Below are 21,511 nucleotides of genomic sequence, written 5' to 3'. Positions count from 1 at the left end.
CGTCAGCCCAATACTCACCGGCTACATCGTGCCCAACAGGGTGAGTACCGCCACAATCTTTCCTCGCCCTGCTACACTTCACAACCACTCCAGTGATACACTTCCAGGAGTCGTCAGCCCCATACTCACCGGCTACATCGTGCCCAACAGGGTGAGTACCGCCACAATCTTTCCTCGCCCTGCTACACTTCACAACCACTCCAGTGATACACTTCCAGGAGTCGTCAGCCCCACACTCACCGGCTACATCGTGCCCAACAGGGTGAGTACCGCCACAATCTTTCCTCGCCCTGCTACACTTCACAACCACTCCAGTGATACACTTCCAGGAGTTGTCAGCCCCATATTCACCGGCTACATCGTGCCCAACAGGGTGAGTACCGCCACAATCTTTCCTCGCCCTGCTACACTTCACAACCACTCCAGTGATACACTTCCAGGAGTCGTCAGCCCCACACCCACCGGCTACATCGTGCCCAACAGGGTGAGTACCGCCACAATCTTTCCTCGCCCTGCTACACTTCACAACCACTCCAGTGATACACTTCCAGGAGTCGTCAGCCCCACACTCACCGGCTACATCGTGCCCAACAGGGTGAGTACCGCCACAATCTTTCCTCGCCCTGCTACACTTCACAACCACTCCAGTGATACACTTCCAGGAGTCGTCAGCCCCATACTCACCGGCTACATCGTGCCCAACAGGGTGAGTACCGCCACAATCTTTCCTCGCCCTGCTACACTTCACAACCACTCCAGTGATACACTTCCCGGAGTCGTCAGCCCCACACCCACCGGCTACATCGTGCCCAACAGGGTGAGTACCGCCACAATCTTTCCTCGCCCTGCTACACTTCACAACCACTCCAGTGATACACTTCCAGGAGTCGTCAGCCCCACACTCACCGGCTACATCGTGCCCAACAGGGTGAGTACCGCCACAATCTTTCCTCGCCCTGCTACACTTCACAACCACTCCAGTGATACACTTCCAGGAGTCGTCAGCCCCATACTCACCGGCTACATCGTGCCCAACAGGGTGAGTACCGCCACAATCTTTCCTCGCCCTGCTACACTTCACAACCACTCCAGTGATACACTTCCAGGAGTCGTCAGCCCCATACTCACCGGCTACATCATGCCCAACAGGGTGAGTACCGCCACAATCTTTCCTCACCCTGCTACACTTCACAACCACGCCAGTGATACACTTCCAGGAGTCGTCAGCCCAATACTCACCGGCTACATCGTGCCCAACAGGGTGAGTACCGCCACAATCTTTCCTCGCCCTGCTACACTTCACAACCACTCCAGTGATACACTTCCAGGAGTCGTCAGCCCCATACTCACCGGCTACATCGTGCCCAACAGGGTGAGTACCGCCACAATCTTTCCTCGCCCTGCTACACTTCACAACCACTCCAGTGATACACTTCCAGGAGTCGTCAGCCCCACACTCACCGGCTACATCGTGCCCAACAGGGTGAGTACCGCCACAATCTTTCCTCGCCCTGCTACACTTCACAACCACTCCAGTGATACACTTCCAGGAGTTGTCAGCCCCATATTCACCGGCTACATCGTGCCCAACAGGGTGAGTACCGCCACAATCTTTCCTCGCCCTGCTACACTTCACAACCACTCCAGTGATACACTTCCAGGAGTCGTCAGCCCCACACCCACCGGCTACATCGTGCCCAACAGGGTGAGTACCGCCACAATCTTTCCTCGCCCTGCTACACTTCACAACCACTCCAGTGATACACTTCCAGGAGTCGTCAGCCCCACACTCACCGGCTACATCGTGCCCAACAGGGTGAGTACCGCCACAATCTTTCCTCGCCCTGCTACACTTCACAACCACTCCAGTGATACACTTCCAGGAGTCGTCAGCCCCATACTCACCGGCTACATCGTGCCCAACAGGGTGAGTACCGCCACAATCTTTCCTCGCCCTGCTACACTTCACAACCACTCCAGTGATACACTTCCAGGAGTCGTCAGCCCCATACTCACCGGCTACATCGTGCCCAACAGGGTGAGTACCGCCACAATCTTTCCTCGCCCTGCTACACTTCACTACCACTCCAGTGATACACTTCCAGGAGTCGTCAGCCCCACACTCACCGGCTACATCGTGCCCAACAGGGTGAGTACCGCCACAATCTTTCCTCGCCCTGCTACACTTCACAACCACTCCAGTGATACACTTCCAGGAGTCGTCAGCCCCATACTCACCGGCTACATCGTGCCCAACAGGGTGAGTACCGCCACAATCTTTCCTCGCCCTGCTACACTTCACAACCACTCCAGTGATACACTTCCAGGAGTCGTCAGCCCCATACTCACCGGCTACATTGTGCCCAACAGGGTGAGTACCGCCACAATCTTTCCTCGCCCTGCTACACTTCACAACCACTCCAGTGATACACTTCCAGGAGTCGTCAGCGCCACACTCACCGGCTACATCGTGCCCAACAGGGTGAGTACCGCCACAATCTTTCCTCGCCCTGCTACACTTCACAACCACTCCAGTGATACACTTCCAGGAGTCGTCAGCCCCATACTCACCGGCTACATCGTGCCCAACAGGGTGAGTACCGCCACAATCTTTCCTCGCCCTGCTACACTTCACAACCACTCCAGTGATACACTTCCCGGAGTCGTCAGCCCCACACCCACCGGCTACATCGTGCCCAACAGGGTGAGTACCGCCACAATCTTTCCTCGCCCTGCTACACTTCACAACCACTCCAGTGATACACTTCCAGGAGTCGTCAGCCCCACACTCACCGGCTACATCGTGCCCAACAGGGTGAGTACCGCCACAATCTTTCCTCGCCCTGCTACACTTCACAACCACTCCAGTGATACACTTCCAGGAGTCGTCAGCCCAATACTCACCGGCTACATTGTGCCCAACAGGGTGAGTACCGCCACAATCTTTCCTCGCCCTGCTACACTTCACAACCACTCCAGTGATACACTTCCAGGAGTCGTCAGCCCCATACTCACCGGCTACATCGTGCCCAACAGGGTGAGTACCGCCACAATCTTTCCTCGCCCTGCTACACTTCACAACCACTCCAGTGATACACTTCCAGGAGTCGTCAGCCCCATACTCACCGGCTACATCGTGCCCAACAGGGTGAGTACCGCCACAATCTTTCCTCGCCCTGCTACACTTCACAACCACTCCAGTGATACACTTCCAGGAGTCGTCAGCCCCATACTCACCGGCTACATCGTGCCCAACAGGGTGTGTACCGCCACAATCTTTCCTCGCCCTGCTACACTTCACAACCACTCCAGTGATACACTTCCAGGAGTCGTCAGCCCCATACTCACCGGCTACATCGTGCCCAACAGGGTGAGTACCGCCACAATCTTTCCTCGCCCTGCTACACTTCACAACCACTCCAGTGATACACTTCCCGGAGTCGTCAGCCCCACACCCACCGGCTACATCGTGCCCAACAGGGTGAGTACCGCCACAATCTTTCCTCGCCCTGCTACACTTCACAACCACTCCAGTGATACACTTCCAGGAGTCGTCAGCCCCACACTCACCGGCTACATCGTGCCCAACAGGGTGAGTACCGCCACAATCTTTCCTCGCCCTGCTACACTTCACAACCACTCCAGTGATACACTTCCAGGAGTCGTCAGCCCCATACTCACCGGCTACATCGTGCCCAACAGGGTGAGTACCGCCACAATCTTTCCTCGCCCTGCTACACTTCACAACCACTCCAGTGATACACTTCCAGGAGTCGTCAGCCCCATACTCACCGGCTACATCATGCCCAACAGGGTGAGTACCGCCACAATCTTTCCTCACCCTGCTACACTTCACAACCACTCCAGTGATACACTTCCAGGAGTCGTCAGCCCAATACTCACCGGCTACATCGTGCCCAACAGGGTGAGTACCGCCACAATCTTTCCTCGCCCTGCTACACTTCACAACCACTCCAGTGATACACTTCCAGGAGTCGTCAGCCCCATACTCACCGGCTACATCGTGCCCAACAGGGTGAGTACCGCCACAATCTTTCCTCGCCCTGCTACACTTCACAACCACTCCAGTGATACACTTCCAGGAGTCGTCAGCCCCGCACTCACCGGCTACATCGTGCCCAACAGGGTGAGTACCGCCACAATCTTTCCTCGCCCTGCTACACTTCACAACCACTCCAGTGATACACTTCCAGGAGTCGTCAGCCCCATACTCACCGGCTACATCGTGCCCAACAGGGTGAGTACCGCCACAATCTTTCCTCGCCCTGCTACACTTCACAACCACTCCAGTGATACACTTCCCGGAGTCGTCAGCCCCACACCCACCGGCTACATCGTGCCCAACAGGGTGAGTACCGCCACAATCTTTCCTCGCCCTGCTACACTTCACAACCACTCCAGTGATACACTTCCAGGAGTCGTCAGCCCCACACTCACCGGCTACATCGTGCCCAACAGGGTGAGTACCGCCACAATCTTTCCTCGCCCTGCTACACTTCACAACCACTCCAGTGATACACTTCCAGGAGTCGTCGGCCCAATACTCACCGGCTACATCGTGCCCAACAGGGTGAGTACCGCCACAATCTTTCCTCGCCCTGCTACACTTCACAACCACTCCAGTGATACACTTCCAGGAGTCGTCAGCCCCATACTCACCGGCTACATCGTGCCCAACAGGGTGAGTACCGCCACAATCTTTCCTCGCCCTGCTACACTTCACAACCACTCCAGTGATACACTTCCAGGAGTCGTCAGCCCCACACTCACCGGCTACATCGTGCCCAACAGGGTGAGTACCGCCACAATCTTTCCTCGCCCTGCTACACTTCACAACCACTCCAGTGATACACTTCCAGGAGTCGTCAGCCCCATACTCACCGGCTACATCGTACCCAACAGGGTGAGTACCGCCACAATCTTTCCTCGCCCTGCTACACTTCACAACCACTCCAGTGATACACTTCCCGGAGTCGTCAGCCCCACACCCACCGGCTACATCGTGCCCAACAGGGTGAGTACCGCCACAATCTTTCCTTGCCCTGCTACACTTCACAACCACTCCAGTGATACACTTCCAGGAGTCGTCAGCCCCACACTCACCGGCTACATCGTGCCCAACAGGGTGAGTACCGCCACAGTCTTTCCTCGCCCTGCTACACTTCACAACCACTCCAGTGATACACTTCCAGGAGTCGTCAGCCGCATACTCACCGGCTACATCGTGCCCAACAGGGTGAGTACCGCCACAATCTTTCCTCGTCCTGCTACACTTCACAACCACTCCAGTGATACACTTCCAGGAGTCGTCAGCCCCATACTCACCGGCTACATCATGCCCAACAGGGTGAGTACCGCCACAATCTTTCCTCACCCTGCTACACTTCACAACCACTCCAGTGATACACTTCCAGGAGTCGTCAGCCCAATACTCACCGGCTACATCGTGCCCAACAGGGTGAGTACCGCCACAATCTTTCCTCGCCCTGCTACACTTCACAACCACTCCAGTGATACACTTCCAGGAGTCGTCAGCCCCATACTCACCGGCTACATCATGCCCAACAGGGTGAGTACCGCCACAATCTTTCCTCGCCCTGCTACACTTCACAACCATTCCAGTGATACACTTCCAGGAGTCGTCAGCCCCACACTCACCGGCTACATCGTGCCCAACAGGGTGAGTACCGCCACAATCTTTCCTCGCCCTGCTACACTTCACAACCACTCCAGTGATACACTTCCAGGAGTCGTCAGCCCCATACTCACCGGCTACATCGTGCCCAACAGGGTGAGTACCGCCACAATCTTTCCTCGCCCTGCTACACTTCACAACCACTCCAGTGATACACTTCCCGGAGTCGTCAGCCCCACACCCACCGGCTACATCGTGCCCAACAGGGTGAGTACCGCCACAATCTTTCCTCGCCCTGCTACACTTCACAACCACTCCAGTGATACACTTCCAGGAGTCGTCAGCCCCACACTCACCGGCTACATCGTGCCCAACAGGGTGAGTACCGCCACAATCTTTCCTCGCCCTGCTACACTTCACAACCACTCCAGTGATACACTTCCAGGAGTCGTCAGCCCCATACTCACCGGCTACATCGTGCCCAACAGGGTGACTACCGCCACAATCTTTCCTCGCCCTGCTACACTTCACAACCACTCCAGTGATACACTTCCAGGAGTCGTCAGCCCCATACTCACCGGCTACATCGTGCCCAACAGGGTGAGTACCGCCACAATCTTTCCTCGCCCTGCTACACTTCACAACCACTCCAGTGATACACTTCCCAGAGTCATCAGCCCCACACTCACCGGCTACATTGTGCCCAACAGGGTGAGTACCGCCACAATCTTTCCTCGCCCTGCTACACTTCACAACCACTCCAGTGATACACTTCCAGGAGTCGTCAGCCCCATACTCACCGGCTACATCGTGCCCAACAGGGTGAGTACCGCCACAATCTTTCCTCGCCCTGCTACACTTCACAACCACTCCAGTGATACACTTCCAGGAGTCGTCAGCCCCATACTCACCGGCTACATCGTGCCCAACAGGGTGAGTACCGCCACAATCTTTCCTCACCTTACTACACTTCCCAACCACTCCAGTGATACACTTCCAGGAGTCGTCAGCCCCATACTCACCGGCTACATCGTGCCCAACAGGGTGAGTGCCGCCACAATCTTTCCTCGCCCTGCTACACTTCACAACCACTCCAGTGATACACTTCCCGGAGTCGTCAGCCCCATACTCACCGGCTACATCGTGCCCAACAGGGTGAGTACCGCCACAATCATTCCTCGCCCTGCTACACTTCACAACCACTCCAGTGATACACTTCCAGGAGTTGTCAGCCCCATACTCACCGGCTACAACGTGCCCAACAGGGTGAGTACCGCCACAATCTTTCCTCGCCCTGCTACACTTCACAACCACTCCAGTGATACACTTCCAGGAGTCGTCAGCCCCATACTCACCGGCTACATCGTGCCCAACAGGGTGAGTACCGCCACATTCTTTCCTCGCCCTGCTACACTTCACAACCACTCCAGTGATACACTTCCCGGAGCCGTCAGCCCCACACTCACCGGCTACATCGTGCCCAACAGGGTGAGTACCGCCACAATCTTTCCTCGCCCTGCTACACTTCACAACCACTCCAGTGATACACTTCCCGGAGTCGTCAGCCCCACACTCACCGGCTACATCGTGCCCAACAGGGTGAGTACCGCCACAAACTTTCCTCGCCCTGCTACACTTCACAACCACTCCAGTGATGCACTTCCAGGAGTCGTCAGCCCCATACTCACCGGCTACATCGTGCCCAACAGGGTGAGTACCGCCACAATCTTTCCTCGCCCTGCTACACTTCACAACCACTCCAGTGATACACTTCCCGGAGTCATCAGCCCCACACTCACCGGCTACATCGTGCCCAACAGGGTGAGTACCGCCACAATCTTTCCTCGCCCTGCTACACTTCACAACCACTCCAGTGATACACTTCCAGGAGTCGTCAGCCCCATACTCACCGGCTACATCGTGCCCAACAGGGTGAGTACCGCCACAGTCTTTCCTCGTCCTGCTACACTTCACAACCACTCCAGTGATACACTTCCAGGAGTCGTCAGCCCCATACTCACCGGCTACATCGTGCCCAACAGGGTGAGTACCGCCACAATCTTTCCTCGCCCTGCTACACTTCACAACCACTCCAGTGATACACTTCCAGGAGTCGTCAGCCCCATACTCACCGGCTACATCGTGCCCAACAGGGTGAGTACCGCCACAATCTTTCCTCGCCCTGCTACACTTCACAACCACTCCAGTGATACACTTCCAGGAGTCGTCAGCCCCATACTTACCGGCTACATCGTGCCCAACAGGGTGAGTACCGCCACAATCTTTCCTCGCCCTGCTACACTTCACAACCACTCCAGTGATACACTTCCAGGAGTCGTCAGCCCCATACTCACCGGCTACATCGTGCCCAACAGGGTGAGTACCGCCACAATCTTTCCTCGCCCTGCTACACTTCACAACCACTCCAGTGATACACTTCCAGGAGTCGTCAGCCCCATACTCACCGGCTACATCGTGCCCAACAGGGTGAGTACCGCCACAATCTTTCCTCGCCCTGCTACACTTCACAACCACTCCAGTGATACACTTCCAGGAGTCGTCAGCCCCATACTCACCGGCTACATCGTGCCCAACAGGGTGAGTACAGCCACAATCTTTCCTCGCCCTGTTACACTTCACAACCACTCCAGTGATACACTTCCAGGAGTCGTCAGCCCCATACTCACCGGCTACATCGTGCCCAACAGAGTGAGTACCGCCACAATCTTTCCTCGCCCTGCTACACTTCACAACCACTCCAGTGATACACTTCCCGGAGCCGTCAGCCCCACACTCACCGGCTACATCGTGCTCCACAGGGTGAGTACCGCCACAATCTTTCCTCGCCCTGCTACACTTCACAACCACTCCAGTGATACACTTCCAGGAGTCGTCAGCCCCATACTCACCGGCTACATCGTGCCCAACAGGGTGAGTACCGCCACAATCTTTCCTCGCCCTGCTACACTTCACAACCACTCCAGTGATACACTTCCCGGAGTCGTCAGCCCCATACTCACCGCCTACATCGTGCCCAACAGGGTGAGTACCGCCACAATCTTTCCTCGCCCTGCTACACTTCACAACCACTCCAGTGATACACTTCCAGGAGTCGTCAGCCCCATACTCACCGGCAACATCGAGCCCAACAGGGTGAGTACCGCCACAATCTTTCCTCGCCCTGCTACACTTAACAACCACTCCAGTGATACACTTCCAGGAGTCGTCAGCCCCATACTCACCGGCTACATCGTGCCCAACAGGGTGAGTACCGCCACAATCTTTCCTCGCCCTGCTACACTTCACAACCACTCCAGTGATACACTTCCCGGAGTCGTCAGCCCCACACTCACTGGCTACATCGTGCCCAACAGGGTGAGTACCGCCACAATCTTTCCTCGCCCTGCTACACTTCACAACCACTCCAGTGATACACTTCCAGGAGTCGTCAGCCCCATTCTCACCGGCTACATCGTGCCCAACAGGGTGAGTACCGCCACAATCTTTCCTCGCCCTGCTACACTTAACAACCACTCCAGTGATACACTTCCAGGAGTCGTCAGCCCCATACTCACCGGCTACATCGTGCCCAACAGGGTGAGTACCGCCACAATCTTTCCTCGCCCTGCTACACTTCACAACCACTCCAGTGATACACTTCCAGGAGTCGTCAGCCCCATACTCACCGGCTACATCGTGCCCAACAGGGTGAGTACCGCCACAATCTTTCCTCGCCCTGCTACACTTCACAACCACTCCAGTGATACACTTCCCGGAGTCGTCAGCCCCACACTCACTGGCTACATCGTGCCCAACAGGGTGAGTACCGCCACAATCTTTCCTCGCCCTGCTACACTTCACAACCACTCCAGTGATACACTTCCAGGAGTCGTCAGCCCCATACTCACCGGCTACATCGTGCCCAACAGGGTGAGTACCGCCACAATCTTTCCTCGCCCTGCTACACTTAACAACCACTCCAGTGATACACTTCCAGGAGTCGTCAGCCCCATACTCACCGCCTACATCGTGCCCAACAGGGTGAGTACCGCCACAATCTTTCCTCGCCCTGCTACACTTCACAACCACTCCAGTGATACACTTCCAGGAGTCGTCAGCCCCATACTCACAGGCTACATCGTGCCCAACAGGGTGAGTACCGCCACAATCTTTCCTCGCCCTGCTACACTTCACAACCACTCCAGTGATACACTTCCAGGAGTCGTAACCCCCCTACTGACCGGCTACATCGTGCCCAACAGGGTGAGTACCGCCACAATCTTTCCTCGCCCTGCTACACTTCACAACCACTCCAGTGATACACTTCCAGGAGTCGTCAGCCCCATACTCACCGGCTACATCGTGCCCAACAGGGTGAGTACCGCCACAATCTTTCCTCGCCCTGCTACACTTCACAACCACTCCAGTGATACACTTCCAGGAGTCGTCAGCCCCATACTCACCGGCTACATTGTGCCCAGCAGGGTGAGTACCGCCGCAATCTTTCCTCGCCCTGCTACACTTCACAACCACACCTCTGATGTCTTCCGAGGCATTGTTAGATCCATACTCACCACCTACATTGTAGCCAGAGAGATTATGTTCGAACTGAGCCGTGTGTTAATCAGAGCCCAAGTTTCCACAACATATTGTCCAAATCTACACGCTCTTCTCCTGAGTCGAAAATGTAAGTGTACCATATCGATGAAAAGTTCGTAGAGACTGATCCACAAACCTCTTCGCGAGCACTGTCCAGCCCCTGAGCCTGCGTCCCTGCAGTCTCTTACAGCCAGCATTGCAACAAACAGCCATCAAAACCACGGCAATCAGATGTATCGTATTTAGTAGGCACGTATGACATGTGCATGGATGCATCGTTTTCGAGGTAGTTAGAATTCAAATATCATTAACAGTATTCAGATAATGTTAAAAATAACTAATTAATTCTTGTCATATTTAACTAATTGCAAAGAACACATCGTTATTTACCACGTAACATTACGCTTTCTTGGTTACAGAGGAAGGGGCAGGTCATTAGCGTTTATGTGATCTGCGATATTGAGGCAGGGATCTATTTTTATGATCATGTTTTGATGATCGAAATACGATCTATGTTTTTGTTCACTGCAAAATATCTATTTCTAGAGTATGACTGATGTACACAGTATATTGCGGCTCATGAGTCACTTAATCTATTATGGTAGTTTCACATACTGTATGTTAAATTCTTTTACATTTACTTTTTAGAAACAAATACCAAAAGTTATGTGATACACAAGTGACTAAATATTTTGACTTGAAAATAGATGATAATTAGCAATTCTGCACTGGGTTCTCATTCTACATTATTCGCTTTTAATTTCACTTATATTTGATGTCCGTACAGCACGTATTCCCTAAGTTATGAATTTTTAAACTTAATGACCTTTTATCTCCATTTTGCTCTGTAATACTTGAACTAATAAAACTATTGCTTACTGCGTAGTCTTATTTTCCTTGTCTCTTCGACACTTCCATTGCTTGAATTGTGCTTTTCATGCCATGGGAAAGTCGGCAGGCCTGCACACGTGTCTGGCCGCGCACCAGCCTACACTGCGGTTTGGTCGCCTTGCGAGCACCGTAGTGGTCCGTCTAGGAGAGGAGAGCGGACGGATGTGTGGAGCGCGCGCGCCTCGGCAAATTGTAAATTCCCAACTGGGAATAAATAATAAATAAGATAATAAATAAATAACCAAATAAAACTCCCTAGAACCCAATGGCTGAAGAGAGCTTATAGCACGCCTTAGAACAGTGCTCAGCTCCAGAAGAACCTGCTGTTCTTCTACCTGTATCGGCCTCTCTGTCTGCCCGTCTTCTTCATGCAGACACGTAATTGGTCCCTGTTGTCTCCAACCTCTTATGTCGACCACCTCCCCATTTCTCCTACGTCGGACACTCGTGATGATGATGTTTGGTTTGTAGGGGGCTCAAATGCGTGGTCATCAACGCGCATGCAAAGTCCCAATTTTTACGCGGACCAATTTTTTCACACTCAGATCTACACACTGTCACAAATGATGATAATGATGGTGAGGACAACACAAATACCAGTCCCCAGGCAGAGAAAATCCTCAACCTGGACGGGAATCGAACCCGGGACCCCGTGTTCCACAGGCAGCAGCGCTAGCGACTAGACCGCGAGCTGCGGACAGATTGTGCGTTCACTCGTGATTACCTCCACGTCCCCTGGCTCTTGTGCTTTGGCGCAGAGCCCTGAGGTCAGTCATCTCACAAAGAGCAATAAAAAGTAAGTGAATTTTATCCATAGTGGATGCTCTAGAACTCCGTGACTGTTCCTTTATAGGGTGTAGAAAAATATTCGCTACCAGTCACAATAAAAGGTTATTTATTTGTCACACGACCGGTTTCGGGCTTGCGCCCATCTTCAGGTGTTTATAGATTCGTGTACATGTTTATACTGTTGGAGATCACTGTATAAATACAAAAAAAAATTTGCTGGTGACTACACAGATACAAGTGGGACAACTGTAAGTGGTAAGGCAGCATTTGACGCAAATATATCTGTACTTACATAAAGATGAAGCACCATTTTTACAGTTATGCTGCGTTGATAGTTTTGCCACTTAGTTACACACTTATTGTCATTTTCACGTCCATATTTCAGTTTTACCAAGTATAGCCGTATACAAAAAACATAGAAGTATATAGCTTCATATTATACTATTATGATGTGCGCTAGTGAAATACACGATGTTTACATACTTCTATGTTTTTTGTATACGGCTATACTTGGTAAAACTGAAATATGGACGTGAAAATGACAATAAGTGTGTAACTAAGTGGCAAAACTATCAACACAGCATAACTGTAAAAATGGTGCTTCATCTTTATGTAAGTACAGATATATTTACGTCAAATGCTGCCTTACCACTTACAGTTGTCCCACTTGTATCTGTGTAGTCACCAGCAAATTTTTTTTTTTTGTATTTATACAGTTATCTCCAACAGTATAAACATGTACATGAATGTCTAAACACCTTTAGATGGGCGCAAGCCCGAAACCGGTCGTGTGACAAATAAATAAACCTTTATTGTGACTGGTACCGGATATTTTTCTAGACCCAATAAAAACTGAAATGGCCAGCACAGATGACCAGGCGAATTCATCGTAGATGGTCAAAGGAAATTCTTTTCTGGACTCCAGGATATAAGAAAAGGAGTACTGTTGCTGAGAGTAATGCATGGAACAGTCAAGGTAAGGCTAATTCCCCGCAACATCTAGCATATAGCATATGACGATTCACGCAATCTAAAGACGTAAACTGACGTACTTAGAACAGCTTTCCAACCCGTAACTGCTCACTTTGGCGTCCACGAAATAAAATATATTAGTAACAGAATATTTCATTTAAATGTGGATAATTAGTGAAAGTTTGGGTAACTGTTAACTTGAAATGTAAGTAAATTTGAACTGTGTTATCATGCGCGTACTTTTGGCAGCGTAGCAACCAACGCAGTCTGAGAGGATAAAAAGTCACATCAGGGTACTTAATGGTTCTCGCAGTTGCTTAAATCGCGGAATGCTACGATTTTAACCCTAGGGCGCCTAACGAGGGGGGGGGGGGGCGGGGTTCGTTGAACCCACAATTTTCATACTACATATTCCCTCTGAGATATTGTTTGTTGGCTATTTTATGAAACGTTAGTGTCAATATATTTTATAGAAAATTCCTGCTTTGAAAGAAAAAATAAATAAACTTGTTATGGGTCCAACAACCCCCCCTCCCTCCTTAGGCTTCCATGCTATAGAAAATTTCCTTTGGTAGGATTTCGTATTTCTCATCTCTACAACAATGCAAGTTAGTTTCTTGTTGGTTGGTATTGTTCACATTCACAACAATCGGTTTACTTTCTGAGGAAGTGATTTTTGATGTCAGTCAGCTGTTATTTATCTTGTAAACTTGCAGTTAGTTAGTGCAATTCCCTATTGTTCACACCCAGACTTAGAAATGACCAAAAGAATACGTGACTCGTCTTTAGAAAGAGTTCTGAATAAAATTTTAGACGAAGATTCTGACTTGGGGAGTGAAAGTGAATATGAGGATGGTGTTATGGAGTATGATTCAGATCGGGAAAGTGACGTGGATGTTAGAGAAGATGAAGATGGCGCAGCTTCAGGCAGTGACTATCAGGATGTTATTGTGGCCAAATCTGGAAGAAGGTACATAACCACACAGCCTAGAATTCCTCGGAGGTCTGTTGCTAATATAGTAAGAGAGCAGGCAGGAGTAACTCCAGCTGGTGTTTGCCATTCACCTGGAGAAGCCTTGAAGTTACTTCTTACGCCTGACATCATGGATGTTATAGTAAGACATTCAAATGAAGAGGCAGTTAGGCGAAATGTTGCTTTGACTAACGAGAAAGAATTGTATGCCTTTATAGGAATCCTGATACTTATGGGGGCAAACAAGGACAGTTCTGTCAGTGTACACGATCTTTGGTCAGACCTAATGGGTCGGCCAGTTTACAGGGGTATTATGGCAAGAGAACGTTTCAAGGAACTTACTGAATTCATAAGGTTTGATGACAAAAGTACCCGCCAGCTAAGAAGGAAAGCAGACGGGTTCACAGCAATCCGTGATGTTTTCAACAAAGTGAATGATAGCTGTCCACTACTGTATAAACCAGGGGTCCACCTCACCGTTGAAGAGATGCTCAGCTTGTTTAGAGGTCGCTGCACCTTCAAAGTATTTATGAAGGATAAACCGGGCAAGTATGGCATCCTTATACGCATGATGTCCGATGCAGTTGACGGATACGTCTTGAATATGGAACCCTATGCAGGTAATGTTCAGAATTTGTCGAAAGAAGAACAGGGTTCAGCAGCTGTCGTCAAATGTCTGGTAGAACCTGTGAAAAATGCTGGTCGAAATATTACTACAGACCGATACTACACATCGGTGGATTTGGCGGGAGAGTTATACCAAGACTACAAAGTTGCTACACTAGGAACTCTCCAGTCAAACAGGAAGCATATTCCAGACATAATGAAGAACACGTCAAATCGAGAGCTATATTCATCAATGTTCTTGTTCACAGACCGATCAACAGGTAGGCCTCCAGTAACTTTGGTGTCCTACATAGCAAAAACGAAACCAAGTAAAAACTTGCTGATGTTGTCAACAATGCACCAAGATAAAGGTACTGTTGGAGGAGAGAAGAATAAAACCGAGATAAATGCATATTATAATTCCACTAAAGGTGGAATTGAGACCATTGATCAAATGGCGCGTATTTACACCTGCAAGAGGGGAACAAAGAGATGGCCTCTATCTGTATTTTACTCACTCATCGACATTTGTGCTATCAATGCAATCACCATATTCATCCAGCAACATCCAAGATGGAATGAAAAGAAACACAACAAACGGAAACTTTATCTTCTGCAAGCTGAGATGGAACTAGTGAAATTGCAGGTAGAAGATAGAAGTGCCAATGCAAGAGGGTTATCTAACCAAATTGTTCAATCAATGGAGACTATTCTACAAAAGAAAATCAAAGAAGTCACAACAGAAGCACGTCAGCCTCCTGCAGGGAAAGGCCGGTGCCATATTTGTGTAAGATAAGCTAAAACAAAGAAGCAGAAGTACAACAATCTAAGTAAACCAAAACAGTATTGTGGACAGTGTCATAAACATGTGTGTAACACACATTCAGAAAAAATTGTGAAGTGTGTCTCTTGCCTTGAAGTTGAGGACTCAGAGTAGTTTATTGTATATGAACACATCTGTATTCTGTATTGTAATATGTCAATTTTTTATTCATTCATTCCAATATTTATAACAATTAACAACATTAATAAACCGATGCCTTAGTTAAAATACATAAACCATTTTGAAAGTTGTAATTTTTGGTCAGTAAACTTATTTAATACCTGTCGGCTCGCCGAACCTCCCCTTAGGTATCCAAGTTAGAAAAAAAGGCTTGGGCGTCCTAGGGTTAAGACTGGTGTTCGACAGATAAAAGTACGTTACTGAACAATGAATTCTATTGAGATTACTAAATACAAATCGGGAATGTGTATACGTTAATTTACCTTAATTTTAATAATCCAATAAATGAATCCATATAGCGTTACATAGATTGCTGCGGCCCTGGGCGTTGTAGACTACTCCGCGATACACATATATATGTCTAATACGTACTTAGTGCAGTGCAGTCGGAATTGCGTCGTCCTCGTACCAATACCGATGCCGAAAAGAACGAAGAAACAAGACTAAAATCTCAGACAATGCGGTACACAAACGATATACGAAATTCAATCAGCTCAAGCATCTGTGGTTCAAAGTTTGATTACCAAATAAAATGTATTACTATTTTTAAAAAATAGTTAATTATTCTTTCGATATTACATCACACATCACTGTTATTAGCTTTAAAAACGTATATTTCCCGCACAAGTATGCAATGCAGCCATCAATGAAGCACGCTTTATACGTGATGTAAGACTACACCATAAGATATTGTGCCTGACATATATCTTATGTGTGGGAACACAATACCGTCTGCATGTGATATTTGGCAAATGACTCATACAGTCACGTAAATGTCAATCCTGTTAATTTGCAGCTTGGTAAGCGCAACAAAACTTTCTCCTCAACATTCAGCACGCTAGCCTCCAAATCGTCTGGCAGTTTGGCGCAGTCAGGATATTTTGTAGTGTCGACCCTGGTGCGTCCATTAACCTCGATGGCCCACTTGTTGCTTGTTGCTACGAGTAGGCTGTGCGGATTTCATCCTCTTTGTTTGTTTCATATTCATAGTATTGCACCCCGAAACAAATACAACGGTAGCCTGTAGAAGTCATTAACACAGCGCGGCGGTACGTTGCATAGAGGGACATTGGATCAGCCGTATACAATGAAAGATTAGGAAATACAGTTTACCTGTCTGCAAACCATTTCAGTTGCACGTTTTAGTCTTTCATTTAATATAATTTGTCACGTGCGAAGTTTTAATACTTAAGTGTTCATTCCCGCAGCTTCGCTACTAGCATTTTCTCGAAATCTACCCAAAATACAACACAAACAGTGCAACGTACGTAGTTAACTCTGTGTGAGAAATAGTGTACGTAATAACATAATTTTCCCTTCGAAAGGATTGTATATTAAAGTGGTAGGCATCTACACCCTTTTCAATTCCTCAACAGTTCGCGTCTTGCTAGAAGTAAACAGATTTAAAAATCAGCTTTCTCAGTTTCCATACCATGAAGACACGTTTATGATAAATGAGCTACTGTGAATTTCATTGTCGTTTAATTCTGTCCATCTCGATTAAGATGGGTTGCTGTAAAACTTTGAACATGGAGAACTTCTTTATTGCTTTCTCAGAGCACATCTGTTATGGACCTCTATAAATTAAATTTCAAATAACTGACTCGTTTATTTCGAAATTAGCCGTACTAGAAGAAAAGAGTAAGTAAAGTGATTGTTAAAAACAAGTAAATTTCTACGTATTAAAGGATTAAATTATTTCATTTTCCTCATTCTGGACAAGAGACGTGATGAAGAAACATTTCCTCTGGACGTCCGAAACTTACTCATTTGTATGGGCATTTAGTTGTATAATTGACGCATGCATTTACTTATTTCGTCATAATTAAACGGTTTAGTGGTTGACTATCATATGACATTTCTCTTATCTTTAGATTTTACAGTATTTTATATAGCGTTATCAGTACGATGTCAAATAACGGTAATGTAGGAGTGGGTTTAATAGTGAATAAGAAAATAGGAACGCGGATAAGCTACTACGAACAGCATAGTGAACGCATTATTGTAGCAAAGATAGAACGAAGCCAAACCCTACCAGAGTAATACAAGTTTATATGCCAACTAGCTCCGCAGATGAGGAGGAAATTGACGAAATGTATGATGGGATAAAAGAAATTATTCATATAGTTAAGGGAGACGAAAATTTAATAGTCATCGGGTACTGGAATTCGGTAGTAGGAAAAGGAAGACAAGTAAAAGTAGTAGGTGAATATGGACTTGGGGGTAAGGAATAAAAGAGGAAGCCGCCTGGTAGAATTCTGCACAGAGCATAGCTTAATAGCTGACACTTAATAGCTGACACTTGGTTTAAGAATCATGAAAGAAGGTTGTATACGTGGAAGAAGCCTCGAGACACTAGCATGGTTCAGATAGATTATATAATGGTAAGACAGAGGGTTGGCAACAAGGTTTTAAATTGTAAGACATTTCCAGGGGCAGATGTGGACTCTGACCACAATCTATTGCTTATGAACTGTGTATTAAAACTAAAGAAACTTCAAAAAGGTGGGAATTTAAGGAAATGGGACCTGGACAAACTGAAAGAACCAGAGGCTGTAGAGAGTTTCATAGAGAGTATTAGGGAACGGTTGACAAGTACAGGGGAAGAAATGCAGTAGAAGAAGAATGGGTAGCTTTGAGAGATGAAATAGTGAAGGCAGCAGAGGATCAAGTAGGTAAAAAGACGAGGGCTAGTAGAAATCCTTGGGTAACAGAAGAGATATTGAATTTAACTGATGAAAGAAGAAAATATGAAAACGCAGTAAATGAAGCAGGCGAAAACGAATACAAATGTCTCAAATATGATCGATAGGATGTGCAAAATGGCTATGCAGGGATGGCTGGAGGACAGATGTAAGGATGTAGATGAATATATCACTAGAGGTAAGATAGATACTGCATACAGGAAAATTAAAGAGACCTTTGGACAAAAGAGAAACAGCAGTATGAATATCAAATGATCAGATGGACAACCAATCCTAAGCAAAGAAGGGAAAGCAGGAAGGTGGAAGGAGTATATAAAGGGTCTGTACAAGAGCGATGTACTTTAGAGCAATATTATGGAAATGGAAGAGGACGTAGATAAAGATGAAATGGGAGATATGATACTGCGTGAGGAATTTGACAGAGCACTAAAAGGTCTAGGTCGAAAAAAGGCCCCAGGAGTAGACAACATTCCATTAGAGCTACTGATAACCTTGGGAGAGCCAGCCACGACAAAACTCTTCCATCTGGTGAGCAAGATGTAAGAGACAGGCGAAATTCCTTCACACTTCAAGAAGAATATAATAACTTCAATCCCAAAGAAAGCAGGTGTTGACAGGTGTGAAAATTACCGAACTATCAGTTTAATAAGTCATGGTTTCAAAATACTAACACGAATTCTTTAGAAACTAACGGAAAACTGGTAAAAGCAGACCTCGGGGCAGATCAGTTTGGATTCCGTAGAAAAGTTGCAACACGCGAGGCAATACTGACGTACCTTAGAATATAGATTAAGGATAGGCAAACCTACGTTTCTAGCATTTGTAGACTTAGAAAAAGCTTTTGACAATGTTGACTAGGGTACTCATTTTCATATTCTGAAGGTGGCAAGAGTCGAGGGGCATGAACGGGAAACAGTGGCTGAGAAGAAGTGAGACAAGGTTGTAGCCTATCCCCGATGTTATTCAATGCGTATATTGAGCAAGCAGTAAAGGAAACAAAAGAAAAATTTGAAGTATGAATTAAAAACCATGGAGAAGAAATAAAGACTTTGCGGTTTGCCGACGACATTGTAATTCTGTCAGACAGCAAAAGACCTGGAAGAGCAGCTGAACGGAATGGACAGTGTTTTGAAAGGAGGGTAAAAGGTGAATATCAATATAACAAAAACGAGGGTAATGGAATATAGTCGAATTAAATCAAGCGATGCTGAAGGAATTAGCTTAGGAAATGAGACACTTAAAGTAGTAAATGAGATTTGCTATTTGGGGAGCAAAATAACTGATGATGGTCGAAGTAGAGAGGATATGAAATGGAGACTCGCTGTGGCAAGAAAAACGTCTCTGAAGAAGAGAAATTTGTTAACATCGAGTATAGATTTAAATGTCAGGAAGTCGTTTCTGGAAGTATTCGTATGGAGTGTAGCCATGTATGGAAGTGAAACATGGACGATAACTAGTTTAGATAAGAAGAGAATAGAAGCTTTCGAAATGTGGTGCTACAGAAGAATGATGAATAGATAGATAGATCACGTAACAAATGCGGAGGTGCTGAATAGGATTGGGGAGAAGCGGAATTTGTGACACAACTTGACTAGAAGAAGGGATCGGTTGGTAGGACACGTTCTGAGCCATCGAGGTATCACCAATTTAGTATTGGAAGGAAGCGCGGAGGGTAAAAATCGTATAGGGAGACCAAGAGATGAATACACTGAGCAGATTCAGAGGGATGTGGGTTGCAGTAGTTATTCGGAGATGAAGAGGCTTGCACAGGATAGAGTAACATGGAGCGCTACATCAAACCAGTCTCTGGACTGAAGACTACAACAACAACATATTGCAGAATAGCTAAAAAGCAAAGTAACTTCGTACTGCAATACATGGGGCATACAGATATTGTGTCTTTGTAAGAATAGTACGTTACACAAGTGTGATACTCTTTCCTTCTTGTTTTACAGACGAAGGACGAATGGCGAGTTGTATTTTTCATCTCGAGCACAATCTACTTCTGTGGTTCCATCTTCTACGGAATATTCGCCTCCGGTGAAAGACAGCCTTGGGCCAATGGAACAACGCCAAAGGCAGACGTGGAGCTGCAACAAAAGCAACTTCCGACCAAGAATATGTCCTTTCGACGACAGATCGGACACATTGTGGACACAGTGTGCGGCGTAAAGAAATACGTCATTGAAAGGAATGGTTGAGTACGAAAGGCGAGTTCACCTGAAAGCCACGGAACCACCTAGCTCCGTCCAGACGACTCAAAAATTCCGCAGCTGAAGCAAGAAAAACGTGAGTGAAGCCACTCCTAGTAAAGGACCCATACGTCTATTTGCCCTTTCTGCACTTTACAGGAAAAGCTGTTGTAAAGTATATTACTTATTGAAGAAAAGAACTGTGTATGACCTACAGATCTACTGTCGAACAGTCTTTTAATTTACTGTTCATAGTTGTATGCTGTTATGTATGTAAAACTGTAAAATAAGTTTTCAGGTTGTTTTTGTAACCTGCGATTTGAGCTACTGGTATGCTAAGAGCAGATAGAGAGAAGCGTTGAAGTATTCAGTGGAGAGTATGGAAACTGAAGAGTCATCGCTTTTCGTGCACTTTGTGCTTCAGAAAGTTAAAAATAATTTATTCGTGAAAATATTTCACAGTGAACTTAATTTACACATACGATACGACATGAAAATTTATGTCTACCTAACTGCTACAATATTTAAATAAATCTTCAATTAAATGATACTGTTTTATATCTACCAAGAATGTACCTGTTTCTACAGACCTTGAGCACACCCAGGACCTACGCTGGAGGGAGGGTGGGAGAGACAACCATTGTTAGTTTCACGGTGAAACGAAAAACGACAAATGCCTCTGGGTACACTTATTACTAATCAGTAAGAATTACAAGAGTAGTACGTGCCCACCAGTCCTGGGACTAAGCAGGTCAGCCCCCTGACCACCTTTGGCTGTGTACGTTGTTCCAGGACTGGTGGGCGCTATTTTTAGCCCATGGCCTACTTAATTCATGGGATAAATCTCGTTTTAGCCAATGACCTACTTAATTCCTGGGATACATACGGATTTCAATTACATTTTTGAGTCATGACGTACCTGTCAGCCTGTCAGCCTACTGATTTCACAAACTGGTGCTATGTTTCCAAATATGAGTTGCCGCTGTCAAAGAGGTTACAATTACTGTGCTGCCACCACCTCAGTGAATGGCAGCTAGTAAAGTAGACATTAAGAGTGCCCTAACCAGCATGACAATCAAAACATGGTGTCAGAGTTGCAAGAAGCATCGGAGAATGGCTCCAACC

At 47.5% G+C, this 21,511-nt stretch overlaps 1 protein-coding gene across 4 annotated transcripts in view; it reads left to right on the top strand.

The window, feature by feature from the left end:
• Positions 1-20,936, top strand: part of LOC126484168 (vesicular glutamate transporter 1-like) — a 132,677-nt gene extending 111,741 nt beyond the window's left edge. For all 4 annotated transcript variants that reach the window (XM_050107572.1, XM_050107570.1, XM_050107573.1 and 1 more), the window contains exon 11: positions 20,150-20,936. In XM_050107572.1, coding sequence (XP_049963529.1) covers positions 20,150-20,395 — 246 coding nt within the window. In that variant the 3' untranslated portion in view covers positions 20,396-20,936. The remainder of the gene's footprint in view (positions 1-20,149) is intronic.
• Positions 20,937-21,511: the final 575 nt, after the last annotated feature.

This window comes from Schistocerca serialis, chromosome 6 (genome assembly GCF_023864345.2).
Source record: "Schistocerca serialis cubense isolate TAMUIC-IGC-003099 chromosome 6, iqSchSeri2.2, whole genome shotgun sequence".
Taxonomy (NCBI): domain Eukaryota; kingdom Metazoa; phylum Arthropoda; class Insecta; order Orthoptera; family Acrididae; genus Schistocerca; species Schistocerca serialis.
Note: the sequence above shows the minus strand (reverse complement) of the source record. Positions and strands in the feature narration are given on the sequence as shown.